The sequence below is a fragment of the Pseudopodoces humilis genome, chromosome 2, assembly GCF_049639895.1.
Source record: "Pseudopodoces humilis isolate 2021_Gansu_Grassland_sample_001 chromosome 2, ASM4963989v1, whole genome shotgun sequence".
Taxonomy (NCBI): domain Eukaryota; kingdom Metazoa; phylum Chordata; class Aves; order Passeriformes; family Paridae; genus Pseudopodoces; species Pseudopodoces humilis.
This window is the reverse complement of record NC_142201.1, coordinates 23,868,801-23,887,512: the sequence shown is the minus strand read 5'-3', so window position 1 is coordinate 23,887,512 and position 18,712 is coordinate 23,868,801. Positions and strand designations below refer to the sequence as shown.

The window sequence follows — 18,712 nt, the reverse complement described above, 5'->3', positions numbered from 1 at the left end:
CAGAACGATCTCATGAATGCCGGCAGCCTGGGCTAGGGAGCTTTCACTTGCTTTGCCTGCAAAGACAGTTTTGGCCATGGTGCAGGAGTCAGCATAATGTAAGGAACACAGGCAGTCTCTAAGGGGCCACCCTGTTTTGGAAATGAAGGAGGCTATTACTGTTATGGACATGGACAGACTGTGCCAGCTGACCACAAGGCAGAGAATACACCTGGGACTCTGCGGTTTACTGTAAGGGACACAGCCAGAGAGGAAGCAGCCTCTATGCCTTAGTGAGTTAAGAGATAACAGATGTTCTGGCTACTTCGTGGGCACGTAAAGAGGACAGAAGATTTGGACAACTTTACACCTATTCTTACCACAACCCCGCAAAGCACCTGGTGGAAAAGTAGCCTCAGCCCCACACTGCAAGGAAAATGTTTACATTTCCCCATTCACTTCCTTCTTCCAGCCAGTGTCACTTAAGATTTTCTAAGTTTCATGCAGAGATGTTTGGGCTGTTTCCAGCAGACTGTTTCTCTGGCTGCTGGCTTGGGGAGATATGCAGGCTTCCCATGCTCCGTGGCCCCAGCGGCTATTCCCAGCCCTGCGCGGGAGCAGCATTCCTTTCTGCCCACTCCCTTTGCCGAGGCTCAGCCCAGGACACTCTGGCAGCCCTCGTACACAGCTCCACTCTCCTCCTGGAATTGCACCCTGGGGTCTCAGTACATGTGTTCAGGATGCCATGAGACTCAGACCAGGTGTCTGAACATCAATTACACGGGGTCAGTGAGGCTGCAGCTTGAATGTGGGAATGCCTTTCCTCATCCATATGCAGCAATGCCCGGGGACTGCACAGATGGAGCAGCAGGAGTCAACACTTCGCTGAGAGCAAGACACACACAAGTGCGACAGGGAAAGCCTGCAAAGCTTTCCCAGTTTCCTGTGACTACCCTTGAAAACGATTCTGTTCCCCACAGTTGCAAGGCACAGCAAGCAAGGGCAGGACCTGACAGTGGAGACCGAGGTGGTACAGGCAGAGAATTGACAATTTGTACGGATGCCTTTTTCCCTTCTTTTTATCTCCAATGAACAGGTTTGTTTCCAAGCCTGTGTTTCCACAGGAGGCTGGGGTGTGCACCAAGGGGGTCAGCTCCATGTTGAGCCAGGAGCTGCAGCCTCCAGAGGATGGACAGAAGGGCAGCCACACCGCTCAGGCACCAGTGGCAGGTACACAAGGTCCTGCAGTTCCATCGGATGTAAAAACTCATGAGCTCTGAGCTGCGCTTTGTGAGAAGCCTTAAGCCTGAGGCAGTTAGTTGTTTTGTAATGACACAGACTAGAAGATGACAAAAAAAACCACCAAAACCTCCAAAAAACCCTAACTGCAGAACAAAACAAATGTGCTCTATCCAAAATATTTCAGTTTGCCCAGCATTCCTTTTCTGTATACAGCCTGATTACATATTCAAGCAATTTTGGTCAGATCTTTAAAGGTCTGGTGAACTACAAAGGAAAAGTTTACTTGGAATAAAGGATTTATTATTTGGCTGCATCATCCAATAGTGAGAAGAGGTGTGGGTAGGATCTGCAGCTAGGACCTGCCAAAAATAAGCCAAGCCCTATTTATCTGAATGATCTTTGCTTGGTAACTTCAGAAAGCTAGTTCAAAATATAGGTCGGGATCATTTACAAATAAATAGGACGCCTGAAATATCCCAGTAAGCGTGCATCCTTGGTAACTGATATGATCTAAATGTTCTTCTGATCTCGTGTTTCTAAAATAAAAATAGAACTTGTTAGTAAATTTATATTGGAAATCAGGGAGTTTTCTTGACAAAAAGTCCCCTGTTGAGGAACTATTCCTGGACAGATATAACAAATGATGCTGCCCTTTCAATTAAAGGCTCTGGTCAATTTTTAAATTCTTAAATTCCAGCCCTCCTAAAACATGCTGATTTCCATAAAATTGCCACAAATTTTAAACTTACACATCTGCTTTTCCAGCTTCCCAGCCTCCCTGCAGCCAGCTGGGCTGCACCAGGACCTGCTGGCTGTCTCTGCCTCAGGCTGGCTCCCCCATCCCACCCCAGGGGAGCCCCGGCTCTGCTCAGCGGGCGCGGGGCCAGCTCCGGGTGCAGCTGTGCTCCCAGAGCGGTGTGAAACGAGCTGTGTGGGAAAAGGGCTGTGAGAAGCGGGGCTTCCCCCTCGGCCTGCCAGCAGCCTGGGAGCTCGGGCCGAATGCTGGGCCTCAGTGCTGAGCTGAGCTGTGGTCAGCCATGCCTGTGCCAGGCTACCCCAACCTCCTCCACCTGTGGGCAAATACCCCAGCCTGGCCTGTCTCCATCCCCATGGCCCTGCCCTGCCCTCCAGGGCTGTGTCTGCCCTTGGTGGCCACCTGGACCCTCGGGAGGGTACAGGTCCTGCCCACCTCCCCACCCTGTCCTTGGTCTAATGCCTCCTGGCTCCCCTGCCCATCTGGAGCAGCAGCCCACTCTTGCCCAATGCACAACCACACACCTCATTCCCAGGAAGCATGAAAGTAAAGGCAGAAACTGAAAAACAGCACAAAACCAGGTGTGTTCAGAAGATGCATCAGCCTAGTTAAACACTGTGACTGTCAAAGAGGGAAACTGCAACAAAAACATGATTCTACTGAAGTAGGGCAAATTAATCACACAAATGCAAGTTTGCTCATGAACTGTGAGAGCATTTTTCCTTACTACACATTGTTTCTATGGTGTGAAAACAAGGAGCTACCTCTGCATCAAATCAGCACCTCCGGCTTCCAAATGGACAAAAAAGGGCACATAGAAACCAGTAATGTTGGTCCTTGGTCACTCAGAAATGTTTGCATGATAAAGATCACATACTTTCAGTGTGAGCTGAGTCAACTGCTGCTATCAACTAGGTGCTGCCATTTTAAAGAAAATAACTGTTGATAAACATCAGGAAATACTGCAAATTTCACTGTGCTTTTTAATCCCGAGGAGCAAACAGGGTACTGCAAATAAAGCAAGGCAGGGGAAGATAAGCTACCTTCTTAGGCAAAATGATGTAAACTACTAAATTAACATTGAACTCTCAGAAGAAGATCTTGGATCAGTATAATATGATATGAAGAATGTTGCACTCCTTGGCCAACTTTTGGCTTGTCAAAACAAAAGCAAAGAACTAATTAAGAATAATCTGGTCTCAAACAAGAAATGTGTTACTGCAAAAAAACCCCAAACCCAAAATAATATAAAATGTGCTCTGACTCACTAAATTAAAATATTTATAACAAATGTGTTTGCTTATAGTATAACTGAATAAACCACAGTACAGCTTTACATTTTGGGTAAGGCAAATATAGTTGGACCTACAAATAATTTCTTTGTGCAGGATTTTAAAAATACATAATAGGTTTAGTATCATAATGCATAAAGTCTTCCTGTGGTATAATCACTACACAATATAACCCAGATGTCTTACCTTAAAAGCTCATGGAAAAGCAATGCTGAATTTCTGAAACTGCTTCAGCTACTTTCACAGGCAGTAAAAAAAACCATCAAGATCATTTTATTACATGACAGTTTATCTTGTCAGGGATCTTGTCTCTCAGTATCAACATTTTAACTCTGAGAATTCTGTGAGGCTGACAGAACTCTGTCTATTCTGCTACCAAATGCAGCATGACTGTATGATACGCCAGTTAATAACGCAACAAAACAGAATTAACTTGAATATATTATAGTAAGTATTCTTTGAGCATAATTCTGATCTATAAAGAAGAAAAAGTGAGCAAAGAACCTATATGTGACTTTGCATAGAGTTTAAAAAACATGGACACATGCAAGAAATTCCTCCTCATCATCACTAACTTAGGGCAGATACAATATTTTGCTTTTGGCATAACCTGTGTTTTGTCCTTGTATGAATAACTTGAATCAGTTATATGATATGCAGGATATGACTGTATACAAAGAATAGACTGATTTTTTCCACATAGACGTAGAGCAAATGACTCTTAAAGAAATCTCTCAAGAAAGAATGATTAATTAGTAAATTAGAATCAGTATCAGTTTCATAGGCATGGCACAAAAAAAGAATTTCAAGGAAGAATTTGAAGAGTAACAAGGAAAAGACACACATAAGGAACTCTCTTAATGATGAGTGTAGCAGACAGCACACAAGAAAGGAGAGACCAAAAATAAGGGATTCAAAGCTATCAACCCTGACTCCATTTCTATGTGTACAATACTGGGTGTGAATGTGTTTGTCTGTCTGGCATCATATGATGCTGATGGGAGAAGTCATGGCTCTTAAAGAAAACATAAATAAATTCCCACTTGAGCAGCAGTCCTGCTGCCCATCCACAACATGATACAAACTCTGTGACCCTCACCATCGACACAGCACTGCCAGACCAAGACATGGCTGTTGACTGCAGTGAAAATGAGAGGCTTTGCCTCAGGCAGCTGCCACCTCCTGCATTCAGGATTTCTCATAGTTCTTTAAGAGAGCTGCCCCTTCCTGTCAGCTCCATGACTGAACACAGAAGAAGTCGTCTCTAAACTACCCAATAATTCTTCCAGGGTTCAAAGAAACTTTGAAAAAAGCAATCAGATGTCCCCAGTCAGAAGGTTCTGCAAATAGCGATTTTTTCAAGATATCGTTATTCTGTCTGATTTTGTCATGGAACACCACTGTTACTCAAAGATGAGCCCAACTATACACTTATTTAATCAGACATATATAAGCCATGTCTGTCAGTGTGGATATACCTCAAGTGAAGTTGTTCTAAAATGGGATTGCAATGTATCTTTTTGGGGAATCTCCTAGGCTATTTCTGAAGCAGCCCACAGGTATGGAGCCTGGTATTCTACCAGGAAGAGGTAGATTCACTTTGCATGGACTAAGTAAATAATGTGGCAGATGAAATCAATACATCAGATTGATGCCTCCTTCCTAGATCACCTGGGCAGTATGCCTGCCTTATCACATTTTTCACACTGTATCCCAGTGCCTACATTTACAGTACACACATTAAGCAGGATGGGCCAAGTCATTACTCCATCCTGGCTTCTTTAGCCTGGAAATCCTGTGTTAATGTAAAAAGTCCTCCTGTTTCAACCAGACAAAACTTTCCAGATGGAATAAAACAGGACACATCTGGGAAAACCTGGATGAGAGATAGCCCAGAGCACTGACACATTTTAACTAAGAGCAGTAACTTAGGCATCCATGTCAGCAATCTAATTTCACTATGAAAACAACAGAAGTAGTATACGGTACCGTTGTCTTTATTTTCTCTTTTAAAGAATTATTGCTTCCCCCACTTGATGACATCCTCCATGATAAATCCCCTTACAACCTCACAGAAGTGAAGAGAATTATCTCATGCACTACCTTCAGCTGTTTTCTTTCTATATGTCTATATATGGTTAAAATGACAGTTGTGATCTGTTACTTGCTGTTATGTTTTGCAAATGTTATTCAAAATTATTCTCTCTCAATTTTCTTTCTTTGATCTGACAATTATTTCCTTCTTGGCTGGGATTCTATTGCTCTCACCTGAATATAACTTGGAAAAAGAGTAACTTTTGTTAGAGGCAGTTTAGAAAATATACTAAGAAGACACCAATAAAATAATCAAATGTTACAAAACTACTTAGAAGAAAGTGCTCTTTTTGGAAGACAAAAGAAAAAAAAACAGCATTAGCAGAAGATACATTGTCTCCAAAGAGAAAAAAATAAAACCCAAGAACTATATTTTTGATGCAATGTATTAGCAGGGACAGAAGGGGAGAAGAAATCTGTAAACGTGGTTGAACTTCAGGTAGTTAATACTACTTAATTTTATTTAAGCCATGTGAATTATTAAATCTACAATTCAGAGTGGTTCCAAATTTATTTGAGGCCTTTAACATCACCATCCAATGTACGCCAGAGTGCTAAAGATAACTGCGCCTGATCCACTCCATTTGGCTGTCTGTCCTGGCACTTCCATTCAGGGACTTCTTTTCCTTAGTTCTTCAAGCCTGCAACAAGCATCCTCTTCTTTTGCCAGAGACACCATTTTTTTTTCTCTCCCAGTTCTCTGATATCCTAAACATCCTCCTTTTTCTTACTTTCATTTCTTTTTCTGCTGAGAAACATCCATCTCCCTAACAGCCAGCAGCAGCCTGCCAGGCAACACATTCAGTCAAACTCTCCGAGTTCCACTCTTTCTCTCTCCCTCTTTCCTGGCCTTTCCTTAATCTCCCTCCAATTTCTTCCTATGTGCCATTTTTCTCATTCAACATGACTTATGTCCAGCAGCTGTAACTCATTCACATATATATGGCTGTCAAAGTCAGCAGCTCTGCCTCTCTCATTACAGGCAGAATCATGACTTTTAAAACCTGGTCCTACAGACTCTAATAATTCATAGCAGTTTTTTTTTTTAATTCAAGCTAATAAAACACCTCATAACATTAACACATTGATCTGTGTAACAAACAGAAGATTCAGTGTGACAAATGGGATTACAATATAAAGAATATGACTGCCAGCAACTCTGGAAATTATTCAGGTGCTGCTGCTTCCCACTGACACCCACTTCATCACTTGGCAAACATATTTGATCAGAGTGGTCACTGCAAGGAACAAGCCCAACCCTCCTCCCTCCCACAGCTGCCTGCTAACAACCCCATGCCAGCCCAGGTTTCTGTGAATACAAGTGATGATCTGACCCAGGATAAAGTTAGCTCTCACCCCTCTTCTTTTCTGGGGTAGTGATTAGTATAAACAAGGAATTTTCCAATTCAGTTTGCCACACAACTACAGAAACACCTGGGCTGGCTAAGGGAAGGAAGCAGCATGTGAGTGGAAAATAGGATAAATACTGTAGTGGCAGTACAGCTCAATTTTTCATGGAAACATGACCAGACTTCCCCACTCACATTCACTGGGGTATTTTATCTTCTACACAGTCACCACCTTAGGAACTATTAAATCTAAGAAATTAAACCTTTAAGCAAGCCAGTTTACTTTTTCAAGATTCTCTGGGAAAACCAACATGTGGAGAGCCAAGCAGTCATGATCAGACTCCATCCATTAACCGAGATATCTTTAACACCTCCTCAGTATACCTCTATTTTAACACCCCAGTAGTCTACAGTAAGAACATAAAGGAGAATTAATTAGTCCATGCCATAGCTAAAACTCAGATATTGTGCTATGCACACTACAACACAACTTCATAAAAGAAGGGTCATAACGCCACTGGTTTATGTCAACTGATCCCAGTGATATCATTACTGGGCATAAAACATTGCCAGTTATCATCAGCCTGCTCTGGTTTCAGTAGCACATGGTAATTTTATCATCCATTCAGCACTATGCAACAGAACAATGTTTGTATCTAAATGAGGCAAAGACAAGCAGCACATGACACTTAAGGTTCTTGCTCCTGTCCCTTCCCACAGGGCAGTGGGTCTCCAGCCAGGCAGCTCTTGCTCAGGCATGATGTGGAGAGATCAACCATCCACATGGGCTGACGGGCAAGCACTGTGTGCCAGCTGCAGCTGGAGTGCAGGATTATCGTATGTCACAACACCTGCTGCAAAAGCCCTAGTATTTCCCATTCCTTAACATAGCATTTCCCATACTTAACACTGTATGCCACAAAGATGTGGCCTATTATCATGCATCTGTATGGAGTGGAAAGTCATAAAGTTGCAGACAGTATGATTAAAATATGCGTAGGATAGCTTTTGAAAAAATGTAATCAAGGTCCCACTAGCACATGACCTCAGAGCCTTACCCACACTTGTGGCTGACCAATAAACACAACCACAAGTCACACCTACCAACCTCAGTCTCCTATATTCAGGCCTGATCCAAAATCTATTCCCATTAATGACAATCTTTCATTAAACTCACTTTGTAACAGGCAAATGTTGCACTATCTTATACATCATCTCCCACATCTTTCACATCCTTGTAACAATGATGTAAGAGTTTAGTAAATTCTGCTTACATCAACAACTCAGGTAGACAGCTGCAACTATATGGTACATAACACCTATTTTTGGATTTAACAATTTCATTTAAATAACAATTTGTTTATAAATGCTGACTTGTAGAAATAAGCTTCACAGTCCTTGGATGAGGTTTGTATGTAACTGAAGACATTTCACCTGCAGGTTAACTTTGGTAAAGTATTCCTTAGTATCTACAGCACTGCATTTTTGGTGTGTTTCTTACAAAAATAAAGAAATTGTTTGGTTTGTTTCACTATCAGTTAAACAAATTACTCAATTTGAGCAAAATTAACAGCGGAATACTTCAAACAACCTGACACTTGAAGTATTATGCTTCTCTGCTGAATGTCAGTTTGTTGAAGGCAGCAATCCATAAGGCTAGCAGAGATGATTTGTTAGTTGTTTCTTTTAATAGAAAGACAGATAAGCCATTTGGCAAGGAAAACGCAGTTCTTCACTTATTGGTACAAGGAAACTGCTTTTTCCTCCTCTTCTCTCTCAGTAGAAGAAAACGTTTTACTTACAGCATGCACTTTGACGGCCGACAGCACAACTTCCATCAGGATCAGCAAAAGCCCCGTTTCCCTGCAGGGAGAGGTGAATAAGGACGATATTGTTTTAAGCTAGTGCAAAACAAGCACGTGATAACGCTCCGCAGTTAAAGGTGACAATACGACTTTAAAAAAGTTATTTCCAGAAGTCTACCGAGCGGAATTACTTACTGACAAAGGAAAATACGTGCACTGGGAAGCTGAGAGATGTCCATTTTCGCTCGTTCCCTGGCCGGGGGCTCGGCTCAGGGCTCCCTCCCGCCGGACGGCCACCCCTGTAAGGCAGAGAAGAGCCCGCTCGAAACGCCGCTCCCCCCGCCGGAGGTCTCCGGGCTCCGCGACGCCGCTGCCGGAGCAGGGAGCGGCGGGGCCGGGCTCCGATCCGGGGGGAGAGAGGGCTGTGGCGCCGCGCACAGAGCGGTGCCTGCCGGGCGCGGACCCCGACGGGCCGTGCAGAGCCAGCGCCCCCGGCCCTTGCCCGGCCCCTCCCGCCTCCCGCTCCGCTCTGCGCTGCCCTACCGTGCCCGTACCGTGCCCGTGCCGTTCCGTGCCCTCCCGGGCGGCCGCGGCGGAGTGCGCCGAGGAAGCGGCGCACCGCCCCCCTCCGCCCGCGCCCCCCGCGGCCCACCACACACCCGCGGCGGGGACGAGGAGGCGGAAGAACTGCGGCCAGCGGCGAACGGGAGCGGGCGAGGTTGCGTCCTCCCAGGGTCCCCGCCCGGAGGGGAGGAGAGGGGGGGGCTGCCACCGCCCATCGTGTACGGCGAGTCGAGTCCTTCGCCGCCGAGGCATTGCAGGCGCCGCGGCCGCGACGGAGGGAAGGGACGCGCATGTGGGGCCGGCCCCGCGGAGCCCCACTCTGAGTCGCCGGCGCTCCGCCGCCCAGGGACCGACGTCGCGGTGCGGTGCGCGGCAGCATGCGGCTCTGGCTGGGCTTCGGGCTGCTGCTGAGCGCCGAGCTCAGCGCCGTGTCCGCCGCGGTGAGTACGCGGGGGCGGCTTCTTGGGGCTGCGCGATCGGGCGCACACGCGGGACCCTCTCACGGGGAGACACGGGACGGGGAGGCGGCGTGGGGCGGCGCGGGGCCTCCGCTCTCGGGGCGCTGGGGCAGCCAGGTGGGCTTGGCGCGGATGCCCGTCTGCCCCGCCGTTCCGCGGGGCTGTGCCTGCTCGCCGGCCCTCGGCGGGAGCGGAGCGGAGCGGGACGGGCGGCACCGCGCGGCGATGGCAGCGGGGGTCCGGCGGGGACGGGCCCCGCAGCGCTCTCCCACGGCCCGGCACGGAGCGCCGCTGACTGGGGAGGGAATGGAAAGCAAGCACCCACCCGGGACTGAAAACTAGAGAGTTGCGTTTCCACGGTAAAAAATAATAATTTAAAAAGTAGAAAAGAAACAATATTTATATTAATGATAGTTTAGAGCTGGCTGCTTGTATTCAAAGTGCTGTGCACGCTGCCTTTGACCCCCGCGATGGGCAGTCGGCTGGGGACTGGGAAGGATCCTAACGTTGAATTTTGGCATCTTTCCGGGTGGGACTAGATTGTGGCATAGACTTGTAAAATCGAAAGCATGCAAGTAGTCTGAAAGTTTTTCTAAGGGAGCTAATTTTATCACTGTGATAATAGCTATTAGCTGTCCTTAAGTCTAAAGGACTCTCCTTCCTGGCGCTCCTGAAGTATTTGGGCTGTTCCTTCTGTACGTCTGAGTTGACAAAGTAATTTGAAATTGCTTATCTTTTTTGTGTCCTCTTGTTTCTTTGAATTTGGTTAGGTTGATACTGTATTAGTGAAATTCAGGTGTGCAGAAAACTTGTCAGTAGCTGTAGACACATGTTTTTTTGTCATGCTTCCTGCTATAAATGTAAGATCTTGTATTAACATTTCAATCAACAGTGGAGGTATGGGAAAGGGTTATTTTAAGCTTTTCTGCAATTTCAGATGAAATTAAGTCCTGTAATGAATTTTGATAGCTCTGTGTGACCAGTGGGATGGTATGTATGTATTGAGTCAACTGAAGTAAGCAATGCACTGAACTTCTGATGTCTTGTCTGTTGCTCCTAGGTTGATAATATCAGGCTTATTGTGATTTTGTGATTGCAATAAATCACTCAGTGGTGAATCCTCTCAGGCAATTCACCCATCACGTGGCATCAAGCTGATTAAACTGTATTCCCTTAAGGTTATAATCAATTTTAATTAATTAGGATACTTTAAAGTAAATGATACACATTTGAGTTCTGAATTTGGTATATCTAGAGATAAAAATACCTATCTGTAAGATACATTCCCACCTTGTGCTGGAAAGTCAAGTCATTGGGTAAACCATGACTGTCAAAGATGAAAACTATTTTGGCATGCAGTGTTTATTAAAAGAAGATACAAACTTTAGTATCAGTTGTACAGTTTGAGGTCTTCCGTAGTAACTGTGAAGAGGCTCTGTTCTGGAAGTGTCCAGCATGTGCTGGATAAATGATTCCATTAAAATCAAGATTTCTTAAAATTTACCCTGAAGCTGTTAATTATATTATGAAGCTATTCTCATAATTAACTGTTCTTTGTGTGTTAAACTGACAGTTACTCATCAGTGCCACTAGAAAACACAAGTATGCAGTGGAAGTTGATCTCCTTTGCAGTTTTATTGCCTTGAATAAACTTTTAGCTGTACATGGGTGGCCTTTCAATCAATTCAGTTCTGCTGGCATTGTCCTCAGCTCCACACTGTTGCCTGTCACTAGGAACCACACAAAAGGTGATGGAAATGGCTGTTAGCCTGCACCATACCACGTGTGGATGGCAATCCAGAGACTGCTCTTTGGAGATCCTTGAGCTGGGCTGGTGCCTGTGCATGATTGTGGCAGGGTGATGTGAAGCACTCTACACCTGGGCAGCACTTCTTCTGCTTTTGGAGAGCTGGCAGAGCTGACCCAGTGCTCACATTGTCCTCAGATGACCGTGTTCCCACTGTTTACATTTAAAGACTGGTTGTATTAGCAGAAGATCGTGTGGTAGGGAAGATTGTAGCAATACTCTTTGCAATAGGCTGAATGGAGCAACCACTTTTCTGCAGGTAAAAAGAATTATGCTGGTTCCTTTCTTCCCCAAAGTAGCTTTTATTGGCTAGGTTTATTTTATTATTATTTTATTTTATTTTATTTTATTTTATTTTATTTTATTTTATTTTATTTTTTTATGGCAGTTGTGCAGCCACAGTCTTCTTAATTGTACTGTGGCATTCATCACAGAATTGGTGAGGCTAGTGGGCACCTTGGAGATCATCTAATTCCAGCCCCTTGCTCAGTGCAGGGACAGCAACAACAGGCTGCTTAAAGCTGTTTCCCACTGAGTTTTGAATAAGTCCAAGGATGGAGACTGCTCAACCCCTCTAGGCAACCTGTGTCAATGCTTAGTCACCCTCACAGTAAATGTTTCTTCATATGTGCATCGTGGTTGTTCTAGGCTTGAGACCTCCATGCCTGTGAGCACATGCAAGTGTGGCAGAAGCAGCTCATGTTGTGCTGGTGGTGGTGATTCTGCAGTCTGTCAGGGCTGACAGAGTGAAAAATTGTTTTTATCTCTGACATATCTGTGGTTAAATACATACAAGGAGATTTGGAAGGACGGCTCTAACAGAGGCATTTGACGTAGCAAAGCCAGCCCTGAGCCAGCTTCTGTCATGGTCACGTGCCTCAGTGCATAAAGCGGGAGCTGCTCTCTTGCAGCTCCCACTGGTTTTAATGTGCCACTATAAGGTGCCTCCAGATGTGACACTGGAAGTTTAGTGTTCCTTATTTAAATCATTTATAATGAAAATAATGATTATAGCTCACCTGGGCATTTGTGCTGTTCTGCATTCTTCTCAAGAGATTAATTTTCAGGTTACAATGAGAGCAGAGTGGAAGGCCAGGCAGTAGATTAAGATGTTTCCAGGTCAGGATAAAAGACTGCTCCCATGAGACGGTTACAGGAGAAACTTCTTTTGATGGATCTCTGCAGGAGTTCTCATTTCTGACACTCTCCAGGCTGCCATTTCCTTTGGAGAAAGTCTGTTTCCTAACATTAGTACTGCTTGGTTGAGAGTTGACAGTGCCATGGAAATGCCTGTTTCATGTTTCGCTACCTTGTCCATGCTGCTGCAGTGCTGCTCCTTGTGCTGCATGCAGCAGAGTGAGATCTTCAGCTGCACTTGAGCCCTGGGCTGAGTCACCTTCCACACAAGTGGACTGGCTGCCATGTAAACACTGGTGGACTGGAGGAGTTCTCCTGGCCACCACTGCTCAGCAGTGGGCTTAGCATTCTCTCCAAGCTCCCAACCAATCTCCCTTTTCTGCTTTTAGTCTTGGTGAAACGGGTGCTGGGACAGAGCTGAGAGCAGGCTCTATGGAGCTAATAGGGAAAGGCATGCCAAAACAGTGATAAAAGCATGCATAAATTTTTCCACAAGGGCAGTGCTGATTCCACTAGTGCTGCTTGAGCTGAGAGTATGGTGGCAACTGGGGGTGCACTGGTGGGAGGTCAAAAGGTGCCTGTCCCTGGGTAAGCCCAGTATAAAGAGTGGTCCTGTATGTGGCCAGGCAGACACAGCTCTGCTGTATTGTCCTCATGCCTTCCTTGCATCACCTCTTCTGTTTTTTACATTATATTTGGTAGTACATTCTGACACATGCAGTTAGAGGCCAAAAGCAAAAGGAATATAATTGCTTCCAACTAATCTGACCAATTTTTCTATTATTTTTTCATTGAAAGATGTGATTTACTGAGATGGAGAGGTACAGGGTACATAAACCAAGAGCAGATAAGAAGAATGACCTGGGCTTTTGGCATATGATTGAAGAGAAGTCATATGACTGAGTCTGAATCACTGGTAGCATTTCACTTGGGTGTGCTTTTACTAATGAAGTAAGGCAGGGATGGGCAGCTGCCTTCTGCAGCAGTTCGTGTCTAGGACTGCCATGTCTCTGATGCTGAGACACCTATTCCCTGAGGCCATCTAACACCCTTGTCCCTGAATGTTCTCAAGGACTTGACAATATGAAGAGCACATTCAGTAAACCCTGGCGAGTGTTAATTCAGGAGGGAAATATGGTCACTGGTTCCAAAAATATGGCCAGAAGGGGAGACCCAAATGATTTCTGAGGAGTGAAGCTCCTCTCGGGCTAGAAGGCTTCAGAGAAAAACAGAATGGGTTTGGTTGCCCCTGCCAGGCTATGGTGCACTAACAACTTCAGTGCTCCCTTTTCCTCCTGTGGGAGAGAGATGTTTTGTCAGGAGGAGGTATAAAATCTGAGGTGGCTGGGGATCAGCAGAGAGGGTCGTGAGAGCTCGGGCAGGAGGGTCACCTTTCTGTGGCTAGCAGTGCTGGGGAAGTGGAGGAGTGGTGGGCAGGGGTTCACCTGTCCCAGCAGTGAGGGTCACTATTCAATATACATACACAGAAGAATGCATGGGGCACTTCTGGGGACAAGGGGACAGGCCTGGTGACTCCTTGCTTCCAAAGGAATGTCTTTATACCTGTTTTTGTTTCTGCCAACTTCCCCTCTCCCTCTGGCCACTTCTACGACATCATGGCATGGGGTGCTGGAGGCAGAAGAGAAGGGCAGGATATTTTGGAAACATGCACCTGCCTGCTGCCAGCTGTGTTGGTGCAAGTCTCCCAGAGCAGTCAGTCCTGACTCATCTCCTCAAACTTTGTCCTGGAGCCAGCTGTTGAGTGTCATCATATGCAAGTGCCTTCGTGAACAGTCATCCCAAGCTGCACAATTTTTGCTTCTGAGTGTTTGTATTAAATGCCTGCAGGACTACTGCAATGTTTCATTGCAACTTGTCTGCTTGGTGTTTATAATCCTGGGTATCACTAGCTTGTATAGTGCCTGAGGTTATGCTGGATGTATATTCTGTCAGTTGCCCTGATTATGTAGAGCAATGTAGCACAGCTGCTGCAGGCAGCTAAGACTATTGTTCTAAAATGTCAGAAGCCTTCTTTAGGGGTAGGCTTAGGAATATTGTTCTTTTTATAGAACTAGACTAAACAAAGGAAGATTCAACAACCTCTACGCAAGAATAAATTGACTTACTTCATCAGTGTTTGAAAGTTACATAGTACACCCTTCCCAGAATTTCCGCTGACTTTCCCATCATAAACACTTAACACCTTAACATCTTGCAAGATTTGATCAAAGAGAAGAATTTGGGCAAGGGCTATGATCTGAATGGGAGAGCAACCTGTGGCTTTAGTGAGCATGGAACACATGAAGTACTTCTGCAGTGTAATGATGTTTGTGGGAAGATAAATTTTTGACTTCTTTGGTTTATAACTGGTTGTAATTATTCTTGGTGATTTAATGCACCAGAAAAAGTATGTGGCATTAACCCTTCAAGCCTCTTCATATAGCAAGCCTCTTTATAAAGCTTTATAAGGCACTTTATATAGTGTCTTGGACAATGTGACAGTAAAATATAGGACAAATTAAAACATTATCAATATGTTTGATATTGTACTACCATTATGCTGTTGTAATCTGAGGTGAGTTACGGTAAAGAAATAGGCAAATGTATTCTTTATAGAGTATAAAAAACTAGTCTGTTTTTACCCTCTGGTATGTACTAACAGTTATAGGATGAAAAACTGACTTTTTAATCTTCCATTATCCCTGACATATCCTCTTACAGAAGGAGGAGCTTGAATAAACTTTCTAATTTGAAAAAGAAAATACAGTGTATATTTTCAAAAGCACTTCAGCTTCCAGTCCCTTGTACTTCTACTGTACTCTGTTCAGCTCAGGGCTCACTTTTTACCACTTTAATATCTCAAATATGTATTTTTTAGGAAACCTCTTAACATTGTGTGCTTTCTTTATATTTCCAACATGGGCAAAAAACATTGTAAGCTTTAATGTTGTATTAGCTCAGCTTAGGTGTTTGTGTGGTGGTGGTAGGAACTGCCCCTTTTCACCTCTGATTTGCCAAGTTATCAAGCATCTGAAAACCTGTACTTATGGGTTCCGATGAGAATTGTAGTCCTGCTTTGATACCTGTGCTGGGGTGTTTCAGTGACATCAGTGCAGTTCTGGTGCAAGGTGCTGAGGCCTGGATACAGACAGCAGGTGCTGTGGGACCCAGCAGCTTGGGAATCTGCTTGGGTGGAGATGAGTCAGCCACGCAGCCAGCAAAAAAGTTCCCTTTTTTTTGGTTTGGCTTGCCTTACAGCCCCATAATCTAATAAAACGGATGTGTCCAAAAATGAAATGAGGGAAGCCAAAGAAGAGCTGGAAAAGGATAGGTTTCCTTCTTCTTGATTTTTTTTTAATGTTATCTTCATATCTAAAGACTGCTGTTCTCACACATCTTCTGAAAAAAATGGCGTAAGATTTTTCATGCACGTGCCAACTTGATTTATAAAATATGTAATTGTATTTTTAGCAAAGTTATTCAGCTACTGTTATGGTATTTCATGTAAGCTAAAGGGTTTCTTTGTGTTGATTCAAGAGAATCACTAATCATTCTCTGTTCCCCTCCTTTCCTATGGTTTTTTTCTCCCCGTGTGCATCCGCTGCCTTCACCTTTACTGCTGCTGGCAGACAGCCTCTCTTGCAGGGTCTGAGGAAGGGTGTGCTTCTTCAGCAGAACAATGTGAAGGACAAAATACAAAGTGCTGTCAAGTGTGCAGAGTAAACAAATTGCAAAGTAATAATTACGTTTCTTTCATCTTTTTGTGGCTTTCATCTGCTTGTAGCAGTGACAGAGAGACCACATTTTGACATGCAGGTTTTTAAGATGGCTGAGGGGGAACCAGCAGAAGAAATTATCAGAGTTATAAAATAAATCCAATAGTTAGTTTAATGAACTGAGATTAGTAGGCAAAACTAGAATATTTTAATTAAAAATCAAGTGAGTTTGGTCATTTGCATTCAGAAGAGATGCAGTTTTTTATAGAAGACTGAAGCATGGTACAAACTATGCATTATCTTGTCTGTACATAATGTATACCTTACTAAGGAACATTTCAAATGCTACAACTGGGAAACAGAAAGTTTTTAGGTAAAGTCTGTCACCCCCATGGAGATGGCTGCCTGACTGTTAAAGCTGGAAGAGATGTGCTGAGTAGCTCTAGTTTGCAAACTCTATGCTTCCTCTCTGAATTAAGGTGAAAGCCACGAATCAGGTTTAGATGTTGAACTTCCTTGAAAGGTGACAAAGTCTGGTGGTGTTCCCTAACATTGCTAAGAAAAATTATTTGAGGCAATAATATTGTTTAAATATTATGAATATGAATATTTAATATCTTCATATGAGATGAATGTTATTAATCTCCTCTACCACCTTTAAACACCAGTGTCCAGCCTTCTCTCTGCCCATGTGTGTCTCAGCTGCTGTGGGATTTATAATCTCTCTGGCTACATGGGAGGTCTGAGGTTTCAAACCTTCTTCTAGTCAAGATGCCCTCTCAGTATGTCTTCTGTACATGTGGATATTGTCTTAACACTGGGGAATGAACGTGGTAGAGCATTTCTAAATGGTTTAGTAGGAGAAAGAGTTCTAATTCATCATAGTCATTGATCAATGCCATTTTTACCTGAGGATTCTTCCTATAGATAATTCACATCAGAAATTCATAATGAAGTATGTAATCTTTCGTGCAAATACTCACTAACTTAGTGGAAAATAAATTGTTTTGTTAGCTGGTTCTCTTTGAGTAGATGATTAATGGGGTTCTTAGTTTAGTATACAGAAATCAGAATGAGAAAGCCTCTTTTATTTTTTCTTTTTGTCATGACAAATGTTTCAGTTGTAGCTAAGGGATAGAACAAATTAGCCCATTTTCACTGGATAGCTATGTGCTGACTAGATATTTTAAGTCTTTTGGTCTTATTAGTCCAGTTGTTTATCCAGAGGAAAAGAACTTGTTTTCTAGTCTGCTGAAGGCTTCTGTTGAAATAATTACTAATTTAAAAACACTGAAACAAATCCTTAGATTGTAATGAAACCCAAATAAGGCTGAAAAATTACACTGTTATTGACTGATGGGGCTGTAAAGAATTAGAACAAAAAGTTTAAAGAGAAATTAGTGCATTCATAGTTTGTATTCATAGTGCACATATTAAGGGAAAAATCAGCTACATGAGGGTAGATTCAAGCATTCCAGGAATTTTCATATTGTGCTTGAAGCTGGTCCCTTTTATGGCAATGGTGAGTCAGTTATCTGCTAGGAGAATAAAAAAAGATGAGTTCTGGCTGCCATAAAGCCAAGATAAGTGTGCAAGCACTAATTGTGGCCAAAACTCAGAAGACTTTTTCAGCTGTAAATAAACGTGTTTGTAGCAGTTTGTTAGAACAGGCAAGGAAGACTAAAGCTAAGTAGATGCTTGTAATGTAACAGCTTTACTTGAGAAAATTATGAGTAGCTTATAATTGAATTTATTTTTTTTTTTCCGCTGAAGTGTATTGACTGGGGCTCTATCTTTGTTACAAACATTTTTTGGAATTGACATAGACACTTTCAGAGAAAAGCAGGGAATAGCAAGAAGCATAAATGAAAGTGAGATGAAAGTAAAAAGCTTAATACTATCTTAGGAAGTCTATGTTTTCATCAGGTTTGTTTTTTGTTTTTTTAAATGGCACAGTGATTCTGAGGAGTCAGGTCTTCATGATGCACCTCCAGGGGCCAGAGTAGAAAGCAGGGCAAGAAAAAACATCAGGAAAAAGGGAAAGAACCAAGTGCTAGAGCCTTGAACTTAGTTTTGCTTAGCTGGACAACAGCTGTGGGAGCTGGCTCTTGGTCCTGGCTGCTGCCACCAGTTGTGGGGACCCTCCAGCTGGCAGTCCCAGCCTGGAAGGGGCTGTTCTGTAATTGCTACTGGTAAGTATCAGCTGGGAGAAGAGTTAGACATGGATTCTGGTGCTGTTAATTCTTACGCAATGTAATCCTACTGTCTGTGACTTTCTATTGCTATTTTAAAACTTACTTCCCAGTATGGACCTTGGTGATCCAGCAAATGTTGTACCAGTGCCTAAAGTCATTGGGTTAAATAATGTCTCGGCTCACGCCCTTGAGAATGCCAAAATAATAGTTCCAACCATGCAGAAAAGTAGATCCATCTTTCTGGGAACATGCCTTTGAAAATGTGCTCTGATTCACACTGGTCAGACAAACAGTGGATGATGATTTCTGATGCATTTTCA

The 18,712-nt window shown here is 43.7% G+C and overlaps 2 protein-coding genes across 5 annotated transcripts in view; one reads left to right on the top strand and one right to left on the bottom strand.

The window, feature by feature from the left end:
• Window positions 1–9,241, bottom strand: part of COL4A2 (collagen type IV alpha 2 chain) — a 138,310-nt gene extending 129,069 nt beyond the window's left edge. The window contains exons 1-3 of one of the 3 annotated variants that reach the window (XM_014248586.2): window positions 9,175–9,241; window positions 8,711–8,814; window positions 8,513–8,573 (exon numbers count right to left, since the gene is read on the bottom strand). In XM_014248586.2, the coding sequence (XP_014104061.2) occupies window positions 8,513–8,573; window positions 8,711–8,754 (105 nt within the window). In that variant the 5' untranslated portion in view covers window positions 8,755–8,814; window positions 9,175–9,241. Of the gene's footprint in view, window positions 1–8,512; window positions 8,574–8,710; window positions 8,816–9,069 lie in introns of all 3 variants that reach the window. The other 2 variants (XM_014248569.2, XM_088050974.1) reach the window with 2 other exon arrangements.
• A 73-nt stretch (window positions 9,242–9,314) lies between these two features.
• The window catches only part of COL4A1 (collagen type IV alpha 1 chain), a 120,181-nt gene continuing 110,783 nt past the window's right edge, over window positions 9,315–18,712 (top strand). For both annotated transcript variants that reach the window (XM_014248595.2, XM_088050975.1), the window contains exon 1: window positions 9,315–9,519. In XM_014248595.2, coding sequence (XP_014104070.1) covers window positions 9,457–9,519 — 63 coding nt within the window. In that variant the 5' untranslated portion in view covers window positions 9,315–9,456. The remainder of the gene's footprint in view (window positions 9,520–18,712) is intronic.